Source organism: Rhinolophus hipposideros (genome assembly GCF_964194185.1).
Source record: "Rhinolophus hipposideros genome assembly, chromosome: 12".
Lineage (NCBI taxonomy): Eukaryota > Metazoa > Chordata > Mammalia > Chiroptera > Rhinolophidae > Rhinolophus > Rhinolophus hipposideros.
The window spans coordinates 11,255,885-11,270,593 of NC_138058.1; the positions used below are offsets into that span (position 1 = coordinate 11,255,885).

Consider the following 14,709-nt stretch of genomic DNA (forward strand, 5'->3'; position numbering starts at 1 on the left):
GCGGAAGAGGTGGCAGTAGTTTGAGAGTAGAGAGAGCACTGCTGATGCTGGGAAAACACTAGAAAGTTAAGAAAGAGGACAGAATGGAAATAGGTCCTTCAGGTTGGTAGAATGCCCTGAAATGAAGCCACGTGAATGTACACGTAAATGGGGATTAGTAAGATGCATGACCAGAGGTGGGGATATGAACACCAATGCCTGTTGTTATCTTCCATATGTCATTGGCTGTACAATTTAGGTATCCAATTGCTGGCGAGAGATTCCTTGTCTGATTTGTGGGGTTGTTACCGGGTTGTTCTGGTGTCCCTTAGCATTGTCTTATCGAGAGCATTTTATGCAAGTACAGGATAGTAAGAAATTTATTAGTGAAGGCAGATACACTCTAAGATGTGGAGCAGACCAATCCCAACAGGGGGAAAGGCCTTACCTTACATTGTATGAAGGCTTCCTTTTATTTTTATGAGTAGAATTGCCTCCCCCTCTCTTCCCCTTGTCTGTCCTGCTGAATTGTGCAGTCCTCCCTTTTGGTTCTCAAAGTAGTTTCTGTCAATTTTCTTTTTAGGATTTGTTTGAGAAGCTCAGTAAAATGGTCCTGACAAACAGGATGTGTACTCTGATAAGCGGGAGGTCTTCCCTCCTTCTCTGGCTGTTAATAGCACACCCCCTTGATTTAGGGGCATGTGTGAGCCTGGCATCCTGCTGGGCTAGTAAGGCGCTAGTGCCCTACGTGAGGGCAGCTGCAAGGGGTCTTGACCCAGGTAGGAGCTGTAGCAGGGGGCTTTCTAACCAGGGACAGGCCTCTGCTCCTGCTCATTTCTATGTATCTACTTCCCCTATCAGGATGAGGCTTGAAGCAAGAGAATTTCTAATTTGAGAGCTGGGAAGGAATGTTTGGGTTCCTATACTACTTGAGGTGATGCTCTGGATATGTGGAAAAAGACTCTGAAAGTAAAGCTACTGCTCGCTCGTCTAGAATTGAGATAGGCCACATTACATTTATTTACTCAGAAGGGATTCCTTTTAGTCATATTTTTAAAGGTCAACAGAGTAAATTCTTCCATCATTTATCCCATACAAATGTTTTGAGTATTTCCTAGTGTTATTTGTTGCTTTACCAAATACTCTAAACCTTAACTTCTTTGAACAACATACATTTATATCTCACAGTTTCAAGTGCTGCTTAACTGAATAGTTCTGGCTCATGGTTTCTCAGGAAAGTGGAGTCAAAATGATAGTCAGGCTGCAGGTATTGCTTGACTGGCACTGGAAGATTGCTTTTATGATGGCTTACTCAGATAGCTGCTGGCTTTGGCAGGAAGCCGCAGTTCCTTGCCAGGTGGACCTCTCCCTCAGGTTGTTTGGTATATTTATAGCAGTGGCTTCTCCAATCTAGTGATCCAAGAGAGAGATAGCAAGGAGGAATCTGTAATGCCTGTTATGATCCAGTTTCAGAAGTTACATACCACTGCCTCTACCGTATCCTGTTCATTAAGGATAGGCCATACGCAAGGGGAAGGAAATTCAACTCCATCTTTTGAAGGAAGGAGTATCAGAATTCATGGACATATTTTTAAAGCACCACAATTATATGCCTCCTTTTATCTTCCCCTTGAGTTGTTTATCATTCATGCCTTAATACAGTGTTTCCCAGATAACTGAATACAATGTTTTGAAATATGAAGTAGAACTGCAGTTTTCTCATTCTGATTTCTTCATACAGTTTTATATTTTTAATTAACATAGGGGCCATTACTAGCCTGGATCTCTGGTGGTAGCTCCTGTCAGTATCGTCACCTTTGTGTGTGATTCAGTCAGTCAAAAATATTTCAAACCCTATGTGGAAGGCAAAACAGAAAGCATATTTAAGTTTTAACTCCTGCCCCCCTACACTGCAACATACACACACACAGACACACACTCTCCCCTGCTTTGTTTTGTTCTGTAGCACTTTCCTACTTTATCCCTCCCTCCCTCTACTCCGGCCACAGTAGCCTCCTTATTGTTCCTTGGAATTTAGCGGGAACCTCCTGTTCCTTTTGCCTTAGGACATTTGCTATAGCTGTATCTTCTGCCTGGAATGTTCCAGATATTTACATGGTTGACTCCCTCCCGCCTGTAAGTCTGCTCAAAGGGCACCTTTCAGTGAGGACTTCCCCGATCACCCTATTTAAAATTCCAAACTGGTCCTTTATAAACACCCCTAATATCCTTAACTCTGCTCTTTTTTTCTCCCTATTGTACTATATTATTTGTTAGGCTTATTTTTTTGTTGTCTACCCAGCCGGAATATAAGCTTCTCAGGGGTCTTTGTCTATTTTATCTAATTTTAAAATCTGAGGTACCCAGAATAGATGTGAATACTCATTATATACCAGGGGTGCCAAAAAAAACAACAACAAAAAAAGGTATACACATGACTTGTATTCATCTTTTGTTATCAGTGTATGTTGAGAATTACAATTTTAATACAGTTTTCTAATTTCTTAAAATGTGTATACATTTTTTTGGCACCTTCTGTATTTTTTGAATGACACAATCACTGTCTGACATATTTTACCTATTTTCTGTTTTCCTCTTTTCAACTAGAATGTAAGCTACATAAGGGCAGAGATTATTGTGTTTTATTCACTTCTATATCCAGCATATACCACAATGTCAGGCACATATTAGGTCCTCATTAAACAATGGTCAAAAAACGAAAACACTGAGTTGGCACATCTTTTAATTTGGGCCAGTTTAAATTTTGCTTTTCAGGGTGGAATCGGCATTATGTTTACAAAAGTAATACACATGTATTTTAAAATTATCAGTCTATATACAAGAGCATAATAAAGAAAATAACATCCACCAAAATCACACCTTGCTATAACTAGACATAATCCATCTTCCTCAGTTCATATATTATTGGTTTTGTTCCATCCATATCTAGGATATGTGTATATAAATTTTTATTTATATTTTTTGCAAGAATATGTCATACCAAATAAAATTTTTGGTATTTTATTTGGCAGTGTGAGTTTCTATACTTAATTTACTTTAGTAGGGACATCTTTATACATGATCCAGTATAGATCTATTTCTTTTTAGTGTCCACATAGTAGTATAAATTAAAGCATTGAAAATCACCTATACAAAGCTATACATAAGCTTATTTAAACTGTACATAAGTTATGTTCCATACCATAACACCCCTTAGTATTAAAATATGACTGCCAGAGAAATCTTAGAAAAGCACTTTGGTCTAAAGAATAAATGAGGTGCAATAATTCCAGAAAATTCAAATTTAAAATATAGCAGAAGACACTTTACAATAACAAAGGGGAAGTTTATGAATTGAGAAATAAGTTTATTAAACTAATATGCCAACATTTAGTCAAGAGCTATGCAGCTTTATATCAAAACGTAGTCACGGTCCTCTAGAAACATACAATCTAGTCATACTAAGTATATAACTGGGTAGCTGTACTGTAAGACTGCGTATATTCTTTCTGTGTCATAAATCTGATACAAAAAGTTTTTGGTTTTTGTGAGGTGGATTGAACTAAACTATTAAAAGAGTTCAGAGGAGAAAGCAATCACTTCTTTCTGACTATGGTGGTTTGGGAAAAAAATTTTTATCTTAGCCATTTTTTTATTTCTTCCCTATTATCCTCAGAATTATAATTAGCATTAGCATGTTTTTCCAGCTTCTGGGGGGAAGGGGTAATTTGGTAAAATACAGTCAACTAATATTTTATAGAAAACATTAGATAATTTAAAGCAACTGCTATATTTCATCCTAGGTTCTTTTACCATCCAAGTTAGGTGAACATAAAGGGTAGATTATCTCTTCTTTTGTAAAATAGTCACTTTCTGCATTTATTTATTTATTTATTTATTTATTTATTTATTTATTTATTTATTAAGTGTGTTTTTCCAGGACCCATCAGCTCCAAGTCAAGTAGTTGTTTCAATCTAGTTGTGGAGGGCGCAGCTCACAGTGGCCCATGTGGGGATCGAACCGGCATGGCAACCTTGCTGAGAGCACCTCACTCTAACCAACTGAGCTAACTGGCCGCCCTTGCATGTTTTTATTTTTAGGGGGCTTCCTTTTTTTGATGGTCTCTTTCCAGTTAAAGCAGTTTAAACATTTTAAGTCTCAATGACAATTGTTTTCTGGCTTGATTTGCAGATTGAACTCATTTGCCAGCAAAATAATATAATAGTACTGGAAGATACAATAAAAAGACTTAGATCTGTAAGTACATTTTTGTAAAATATGTGTTAAGGAATTGTTTTTATTCTATTAGTAGAGTAAGGCTACAAAAAGTGGTACATGTGTTTTATCAGCACTGTGTGCTTGGTGCACAGGTACTCCCACCTGTAGGAGCAATGCTGCTCTATTCCACTTCATCATTCCTTTCTTTCCTAGAGGTGGAGAGAACTTTTGGTTAGTTTTAATGCCCTTAGCTACTACTTGACTTAAAATGATGACTATAATTTAATTCTCAAAATATAAGATGAATTTGTCTACACATTAACTTTTATGCCTTATAGTAATAAATATCTTTAAGTCAAATTTTGTTACTTAATTCTGAGTAATATATTTTCTTTATCTAACAATGTGGAATGAAAACTGCTCTGTCGAGACCTTTTCACGTTACTATTTAAAATATTTTCAACACCTTGTCTGTAAGTATGTTATTTTCTCTCAATATAGTATTGTTAAAATAAGTGTTGTAAAAGAAATGTTTCTAAATATATTACAGTGAATGGGAATGCATCTGAAAGTACATGCAAGTATGGAATATCCAGCATTCATTTAATTTATTCATTCATTGAACAATTATTAAACAAAACTAGGATGGTTTACAAGGTTTTCTAAGCAAATTAATTCCATTGCTAGGATTTGTAACTAGATTTGTGGACATTTCTGGCCTCTCTGAAATGTCTTTACCATTTTTTCTTCAAAACTATTGAGTAAATTTGGGGACACTTTCAGTTAAATGAAAATATAGTACATTCAGAAATGCTGGAAAAGAAAGTTTCTAATTGCTTTTTTAAAAGTATTTGGTATTTTTTTTAAAAATACCAAATTCATTATTTTTAAGGATCCTGTTTGTCTTCAACTTTCGTGTAGAAAATGATGCTATAGTTTAGTTTGAAATAATGGCCTAATTTTTTCCTTCTTGGCAAGATAATTTTAGAGACTGAAAAAGCACAAAATAAATCTCCTTCCAGACTTGATTCCTTTGTCAAGACTTTGGAGGCAGACAGAGATTACTACAAGAGTGAAGCTCAAAATTTGAGAAAGATGATTAGGAATAGATCTAAAAGTCCAAGACGCCCATCTCCATCTTCCCGGGTAGGTTTTGGAAACTTATAACTATGTTGGAATTTGTTGCTCAAACACGGATTTTTATTCTTTGTTTTACCTAATCTGGATATAATTCATGTTGATTAGCATGAATTGGTATTTCAAAGAGGTTGGGAGACAGAGGTCTCTTTGATGGACGGTGGGTCATCAAGTTGGTTCTTTATCCCGAGCATTAGTAGTAGCTGAGAGGTAATCAGACAAATGTGGGACACGTTGGAGTGAAGCTGTTTGAAAGAGGTGATTTTTAAAACTCTGTTCTTCATCGTTTCCTTTCATTACATAGTCATATGTGCTTAAGTAGAGATTGTGTACTGCCATCAGTAGCACCTTTCCATTAGTAACAGATGTAAAGAAGAATTTCAAATTTCTTATATAATAATTGTAGGTTACAAACTGTGATGTAGAGATTTTAAAGACAACAAGAGACCGCGAAGAACTTAAATGCATGCTGGAAAAATATGAGCGTCATTTGGCAGAAATTCAGGGTAATGTCAAGGTTCTTACATCTGAGAGAGACAAGACCTTCCTTCTTTATGAACAGGTAAGTTTATTTATAAGGAAACAGAATATGTAAATAATAACAGTTAAGTCTAGAGATATGTACTTCTTTAAGTATACTTAAATCTGCCAATCAAATTGATTTGACATTTGGGAATTACTTTTGTTCTTAAGTTATTCTTAATGAAATGTAATATTTTTCCAATACAATAAATGTATGTGTACACTCACACATATATTCACACATATATGTTATCCCTATACCCAAAAAAGATCATGTACATGCATAGAACTAGTCTGATTTTTGAAATAAGAAATGGGGAAGATGTTAAATGAGAGGGTATGGTGAGTTCAAAGTAAAAAGATTTGCGTTTGGGAGTTAAAAAATACTAACATAGCATTTTGATGTACTGTCAACCACTTTAGGAACTGCCATGTACTTTGTTTAGTTTCAGAGAGTAAAAGTAATTTGTAGTTTATTTTTGGCTTAAAATTATGTAAACATTATTAATCGAATAGCTTCTTTATTCAACAAATATTAAACCCCATAAATCACCAACATAATTTAAAAATATCAAATTCTATTACAGCAACTTTGTGCAGGGTTCTGGGCTTGCTACTCTAAATAAAAAATGACAAGACTCAGACACTGGTTTTTCTATTGTTTGCAATCTAGTTGGGGAGATAAAATATATTGTCATGTATTTATTCTTTGTTACTTTAGCATAAGTAGTCAAGAAGATATTGCAAAAATAAAAGTGGATATTTTTAGTTATGGTGATGAAGGAAATCTTGGTAGAGAAGTGCAGTTTGAGTCCTGAGGGATGAATGGGGTTTCTGTTATCTAAAAGGGATAAGAAGGAACATTCCAGACTAAAGGACTGGTGTGAGGCCAAGGCAGGAAAATCAGCAGATAAGTGGATTAGTTGAAGACCATGTGTCAGTGGGGGAAAGGGGAGCTAAGGGGTAAGAGTTAGCTGGGACTACAGCAGGAGTCTAAGCTTTCTATAAAGCCCAGATAATGAATATCTTGGGCTCTGCAGGCCATGTGATCTCTGCTATTCAACTCTGTTGTCTTTTAAAAGCAGCCCTAGACAATATACAAATAAATAACTTTGTTATGTTACAATATAACTTTATTAATGCTTTACAAAGGGTTTATACTTTGCTTTATAAACAATAGGCAGTCTATTTTTTTTTAAGGCAAAAGAAATATGACCAAAACTACATTTTTACAATTTTAACCTGGGAACAATTTTATATTATCCCTCACATAATCTTTCTATGTTATCATCTTATATAACAGTTTCTCCTTCAAGAAAATTGGAAGGAGGGGAAAACCATGGACTTTTTTTTTTTTGAGAATATTTTTTATTTATTAAATTTATTGGTGTGACATTGGTTAATGAAATTATATAGGTTTCAAGTGTACATTTCTATAATACATCATCTATGTATTGCATTGTGTGTTTACCAGAATCAGTTCTCCTTCCATCACCATATATTTGATCCCCTTTTTCCTCTTCTATCACCTTCTCTCCCCCTTACCCTCTGGTAACCACTAAACTGTTGTCTGTGTCTATCAGTTTTTATTTCTTTGTTTGTTTGTCTTGTTCCTTTGTTGCTTTCATTTTTATGTCCCACATATGAGTGAAGTCGTATGGTTCTTGACTTCTTCTGTCTCACTTATTTCACTTAGCATTATAATCTCAAGACCCATCCGTGTTGTTCCAAGTGGCACTATTGCATCTTTTCTTATGGCCAAGTAATAGTCCATTGTGTTTATGTACCACATCTTCTTTATCCAATCATCTATGGAAGGACACTTTGATTGTTTCCATATCTTGGACACCGTAAATAATGCTGCAATGAATATCGGGGTGCATATAATTTTACACATAAATGTTTTCAGATTTTTTTGGTAGATACCCAGGGGAGGGATTGCTGGGTCATATGGTAATCCTGTTCTTAATTTTTTGAGGAACCTGTGCACAGCCTTCCAAAGTGGCTGTACCAATTTACATTCCCACCAACAGCGTATGAGGTTTCTTTTTTCTTTTCTGAGAATTTTTGTAAGAGTTTTTTTGAGCCAAACTGACAACAGTGCCAGGGAGCAAGATCTCAAACGCTCTGGAGAATTACAGTTTTGCAGCTTTTTTTTATGCTTTTGAAATTAAGGGGGGAAGATTACATGGAGGTAGGGGAAAGCAAGGTGGGGATTGGGTTACAGAACAGTTAACAAGGTTATGTGCTCTTTTGGAGGTGGTTACTACTTATTTCAAAGGTATGTTCACCTAGATTCAAAGAAACAATGGATAGGGCTGACTTAAGGCAAAGAGGTGCTGTCAGTTAAAATATAGGGACAGGTGCTAAAGACACAGTAAAGGAAGACTTGACAAGATTTGATTTGAGCAAAAAGGAGGATGAATGGAAATTACTGAAGTTGTTTTGAATGACTAAAGAATGCTGTCTGTAGAAAAATAGGAAAATCATTGGTGATTGGAAAGAAAAGATGTGTTTGGTTTCAACAGATGGAGTAATATGATAACACATCCAGGTCATAATTGCTCTCCAGCGGTAAGAAATAAGAGACTGGAGTAGGGAGAAAGGCAAGAGCTGATGATGTAGATTTAGAAGTCATCTGCTTAGAGGTGAGTTTCGAGCCTTTCGAGTAGATGAGGTCTCTGAATGAGAAAGCTACAGACAGAGAATCTTGAATGAGAAAGCTACAGATAGAGAATCTTGGGAAGTTTTATTCCATTGGTAGAGGAACCTTTGAAAGAGATAAAGAAGACAGGAAACTAAGGCAGCACAATGTTATTAACCCAAGGGAGAAAGGAATATCAAGGATGGTGTTGAAAACAATGCCAACTATTGTCAAAATATCAAGAACAGGAACTGAGAAAAGGCCATTAGATTTTGTGAGGTATTAGTTGAAATTCTGCAGAGTGGTGAGTGTGGGAGCCAGGTTACACTGGGGTGAGAAAGTGGCTGGTAAGGAATGAGCCAGAGGTATAGACCACGGCACTTAATGAAAAAGAAGGAAAAGAGATATAGGATGGTAAATGGGCTACATGAGTAAGTGACAGTTTTTCAAGATATAGGAACCCTATCCATGGTTGAAGGCAGGGGAGAAAGAGCCAATGGAGAGGGTACTCTTCACAATGAGAGGAAATAATTATAATTGAGTCGGGGATATCTTAGAAGAAATTCAGGAGATGAGGTCCAGTATTCTGGTGAAGGCTCAGCTATGGAATTTGGAAAGTATTATATCCTCCTCTGAGACTTGGAGACTAGCCGAGTAGATAGTGATCAAAATCAAGACGAAGGAAGATAAGGGACTTAAGCTGAGAAGTAGGATATGAAATCATCTACAGGTGTAGAACAGTTTGGGGGCTGAGGATGGTTGAACAAGTGCGTAGGGTTGGCAATAAGGATTGGTAGGCCTTTCTGTCCAGGGTAAGATTAGCCAGGACCTGACTACATACATTTATGTAGAGAAAGACTAGAACACCATGATAATATTTATTAAACCAGTATTCCACCCAAATTGTGCTGAATTCAAATTTATAGCGTAAAGTACATGGAGTCTACCATATATGTTTCTTAGTCAAACATTCTCTCATGCATTGGCTGCCTCCAAAATTAGTTTTAAAAAATTTGGGCTAAGATATTGTGAACCAAACTTCTATTTGTATACATTCATTTGCATTTTTAAGGCATCATTTGCATTTATTTGTATACACTCATTAAAAATTATTTTATTATCCTGCTGCATACATATTAATATAGGTTTGAATTTTACCTGGCTGACTGTAACATAACTGTATTTATGTCTGTTCTAAGGCTTGTTAAATACGAGTCTCTCTATGTATTTAAATGATAGGCACAGGAAGAAATTGCCCGACTTCGACGAGAAATGATGAAAAATTGTAAGTCTCCTAAATCAACAACAGCACATGCTATCCTCCGGCGGGTGGAGACTGAAAGAGATGTGGCCTTCACTGATTTACGAAGAATGACCACAGAACGAGATAGTCTGAGGGAAAGGCTAAAGGTCTGAAATAATTTTATCTCTGTGAACATTTGTGAAACACAATGCAGTGACATTGAAAGTACTTTGTTTTGTTTTTGTTTTTTGACCAGATTGCCCAAGAGACGGCATTTAATGAGAAGGCTCACTTGGAACAAAGGATAGAGGAGCTGGAGTGTACAGTTCATAATGTAAAGAAAAAACACTTTTGTGCTTTTGGCTATACATTGTCAATGGCTTCCCCCTTTTTCTGTGTTTAGACAAGTTCTTTTATATTACTTAAGATTACTTAAGATAGTGTTTGTAATCCTAAAATACATGGTAAAATACATGGTAAAATACATGGTATAAATTGTTAATTTTTCATTGTATATTTCCTTCTAAAAAATGTGAGTAAAGTCTTTTTTATGTTAGGTTGTGAAGTGTGTTCTTTTTTAAAAAAGTTAGGGATGCATTCTCAGGGATTTTAAAACTTTCTCATCTTCTTAGTTCATCAAGGATAACATTGCTAGATACAGACAGCCTGACTTAGGAAGAGAAAATTGTGATGAAATGAAAATTAATGAGAAAAATATATTTAAACTAATTTAAATGTGAAGCATCACAGTTTTACTAATCAAGGATTTGAGATCCTATGAATATATTTTTGAGATGTTACAACTATAGAAACAGAATTAAGAGAACTTGACTTACTGTTACCAAATTTAATTGAATATGTTTATGAATTCATCTGTATTGTGTTGTTATAATGAGTAAAAAAAGCAATTGATAGGAGGAAGATGATTTTTTTCATTAACTCACTTTATGTGTATAATTTGTTAACGTTGAGCAGCAAATAAGAAATCCTTTGCAAATGGGAGATGTATGCTGTAGTCACATTGCACCCGATTGAAAATGTAGGTGGGATCCTGTTGTTGTTCCTTCTCCACCATACCTTGTCCATACAGTCTCCCACAACTTCAGGTCTAATCTGATCAACTCGTTGTAAGTCTTGTCATGTACCACAGTTGTACCAGGAGAGGATCTCTCTTTAGGAAAGCACTAAGACTTCCTTAGTGATGGCTGTAACCTACCTTGTCGTTCTACTTGTATAGCTTGATGATGAACGTATGGAACAAATGTCAAACATGACTTTGATGAAGGAAACCATAACCACTGTGGAGAAAGAAATGAAATCACTAGCAAGAAAGGCAATGGATACCGAAAGTGAACTTGGCAGACAAAAAGCAGAGAATAATTCTTTGAGGTAAACTAAATTACCTTTGAACAACTAATAGTTTACTATACCTACTAGCTCTGCTTTTTTGTAGTGTATTTTATCATGATAATTATTTGTTGACTATAATTTCTGGGAGGATTATTACGAAGCAGTTGTAAGAAACCTCAGCACCCGTTCGTTACGTGATTTCTCCAAGATCAGTCACAGATTGGTCAGGCCACACTTAACCAGGAACCAAACTTCTCGTAATCTGAATCCTCCATTTGCAGAGAGCCTCAAATGTTTAGCTGAAATAGCTCTTGCAAGGCCCTTCTGGGTACAGAGTGTGTTTGACTTTGGCATGTGGTTGTTAATTTACCTTTATAAGGTAAATTATGTTCGGGATCTGAATGGCATAAGCAAGCACTAAGCACAGGTTTGATAGTCGCTTAGCAAAAGGGTGGTTTAGAATATAATAAAAAATCATAGCAGAGAAGTAGGAACATGTAATAGAACTTCTATTAATCGGATGTCAAGTACTGAGCTTAGCCCTTTCTACATACTGGTACAGCAGCAGAAGAAATTCTAATAAAGTTGCCTACAGGCAGGAGTATAGGGGAATAAATTTTTGAAGACCTGCATGTTATTTAACTTTTAGTATGTGTTGATGTGAGAAATACAGGTTCTGCAGATTCAGTAAGGCTGAATTTCAGTACATCTGTGAACATTTGAAAAATAGTAGTTCATTTGAGTGTGAAATATATTAAGTCTACAGATAATAGTTGGTTCACATGTGAGGGCGCATACATTGGGATCACTTGTCAGGATAGATAATCATTCAAATTCTTCCCTGCTTAAAAGGATATTGCAAACTCAGGTAAAATAAAAATGATAATAAGACAATAACCACAAAGAAAACCTTGGAAAATAGAGAAAAGTGTAAAGAAAATTTAAATCACCCATGATTCCACAAACTAGGGGAGAACTATTGTTACTGTGGATCTGTTTCTAACTAGAAATATGTTTATCTGTGTGTGTGTAAGTTTTCTACGTAACTGACATCATCCTGTAATAAGTTATATATTTGGCCAGTTTCACTTAATTGTATACCATAAGCGTTTTCACATGCATTGGAAGTTCTTTGAGAGCGTTTTGGTAGTTTATTAAAATATTCTAACTGATAGATGTATAATAATTTGAAGATGTTTTGTGTACATTTATCTTAACAGTATTATTAAAGTATTATTCACATAGTTAAGGTGTTCAGTTTGGTAAGTTTCGACATGTATGTACCTGTAAAACCATCACCTCCATCATGATAGTGGCCCTATCCATCACTCGCAGTTTCCTCGTGCCCCTCTGTGATCTCTCCCTGCCCTGCTAATCCCCAAGCCACTGCTGATTTGCTTTCTGTCATAGAGATGTGTCTGGATTTTCTAAAAATGTTATGTAAATAAAATCATACAGTACATATCCTTTTGTCCAGATACTTTCACTCACCATAATTATTTTGAGATTTATTCATGTAGTCAATGTAATCAAGAGTTTATTCTTTTATTGCTGAGTAGTATTCCATTGTATGGATACACCATGTAGACATTTTGGTTATTTCCAGTTTGGGACTGTAACCAATAAAACTGTTATGAATGTTTTTTATATGAGTCTTTGTGTGGATGTGTGCTTTTATTTCTCTTGGAAAATAACTAACAGTAGAGTGACTGAGTCATGTGGTAGATATATATTAAACTTTTGAAGAAGTCATTAAACTGTTTTCTAACGTGGTTGTACTATTTTATTTCACTGTGGCACTAGTGGTGTCTTAGTGTTCCAGTTGTCACATATTCTCACCAGCACTCGGTGTGCAGTGTCTTTTTAATTTTAGCTGTTCTGATAAGTGTGTGTTATGGTTTTAATTTGCCTTCCCTAATGACTAATGATTTCAAGCATCTGTTCTTGTGTTTATGTGCCATACATTTATCTTCTTTAATGTCTATTGAAATTTTTTGCACATTCTGCTTGAGTGGTTTATATTATGATCATTAAGTTGTAAAAGTCTTTTCTATATTCTAGATATGAGTCCTTTATCAGGTACATGTTTTGCAAATATTTTCTCCCAGTCTGTGGCTTGCCTTTTTATTTTCTTAACAGGGTCTTTTAAAGAGCAAATATTTTTTATTTTGATTAAGTGAAATTTAAAAATTTATATCCAGTTTTTTGTGTTCTTTTAAAGAAGCCATCATCAAGCCTAAGGTAACTAAAATTTTTCTCCTGTGTTTTCTTCTAGCAATTTTATAGTTTTAGTTCTTACATTTAAATCTATGATCCATTTCAAGTTAATTTTTATATAGTACTAGATATAAATCAATGTTCATGTTTTATCTTGCATATGGATATCCAATTGTTCCAGCACTATTTGTTGGAAAACTATCCTTTCTATACTGAATTGTTTTCTACTTTTTTAGAAAGTCAGTTATACATATATGTATAGGTCTGTTCTTGGTTATCTGTTTAGTTTACTGGCTCTGTTTATGTATCTTGATGCCAATACAACATTTCTGATTACTTTAAGTCTTCAAATTAGGTAGTGTTAGTCCTCCAACTTTCTGCTTTCTCAAAGTTGTTTTGGCTGTCTTAGTTCCTTTGCATTTTATTTTAATTTTACAGTCAGCTTCACAACATATACAAAAAAAGCCTGCTTGGGAATTTGATTGGAATTGGGGGAAAATGACATCTAAAGAATATAAAGTGTTCCCACTCATGAACAGAGTATGTCTCTCCTTTTCCCTAGGTCTTTAATTCCCTCGGGATGTCTTGTAGTTTTTAGTGTGTAGATCTTACACTTCTTTTGTCAGATTTATCCCTAAGTATTTCCTACTTTTCAATGCTGTTGTAAATGGAATTTTAAAAATTTCACTTTCTGATTGTTTATTGCTTGTGTATGACAATACAATTATTTTTAAAAATAAACTTTGTATGTTAGAACAGTTACAGATTTACAGAAAAATTGCAAAAGTAATACAGAGTTCTACATATCTCCTACCCAACTTCCTGGGTAGGAGAACATCTTACATTAGAATGATACACTTGTTACAATTAATGAATCAATATTGATACATTATTATTAACTAAAGTCTGTACTTTATTCAGATTTCCTTAGTTTTTCCTTAATGTCCTTTTTCTGTTCCAGGATCCCATCCAGGACACCATATTACATTTAGTTGTCATGTCTCCTTAGGCTTCTCTTGGCTATGCCCCTCTCAGACTTTCCTTGTTTTTGATGACCTTGACAGTTTTGAGACGTTCTGATCAGGTATTTTGTAGAAAATCTCTCAACTGGGGTTTGTCTGATGTTTTTCTCATGATTAGACTGGGTAATATGTTTTTGAGAGGAAGATCACAGAGGTTAAGTGCCATTTTAGGGTACATATATGTCCAAGGTATCATGGGTACAGTAGTATCGATATGATTTACTACTCTTGATTTTGACTTTGATCACCTGGCTGAGATAATATGTGCCTTTTCCAGAATGTCATATCATTGAAATCATACAGTATAAAGCCTTTTCAGACTGGCTCTTTCCCTTAGCAGTGTGCATTTAAGGTTCACCCTTGTCTTTTCATACTT

The 14,709-nt window shown here is 35.2% G+C and overlaps 1 protein-coding gene across 9 annotated transcripts in view; it reads left to right on the forward strand.

Annotated features, from left to right (window-relative positions):
- TSGA10 (testis specific 10) overlaps positions 1–14,709 on the forward strand; it is a gene marked incomplete at its 3' end in the record, with an annotated part of 95,998 nt that overhangs the window by 20,007 nt on the left and 61,282 nt on the right. For 6 of the 9 annotated variants that reach the window (XM_081069580.1, XM_081069577.1, XM_081069575.1 and 3 more), the window contains 6 exons: positions 4,172–4,237; positions 5,177–5,344; positions 5,742–5,897; positions 9,741–9,911; positions 10,001–10,078; positions 10,982–11,133. In XM_081069580.1, coding sequence (XP_080925706.1) covers positions 5,294–5,344; positions 5,742–5,897; positions 9,741–9,911; positions 10,001–10,078; positions 10,982–11,133 — 608 coding nt within the window. In that variant the 5' untranslated portion in view covers positions 4,172–4,237; positions 5,177–5,293. The remainder of the gene's footprint in view (positions 1–4,171; positions 4,238–5,176; positions 5,345–5,741; positions 5,898–9,740; positions 9,912–10,000; positions 10,079–10,981; positions 11,134–14,709) is intronic. The other 3 variants (XM_081069581.1, XM_081069582.1, XM_081069583.1) reach the window with 1 other exon arrangement.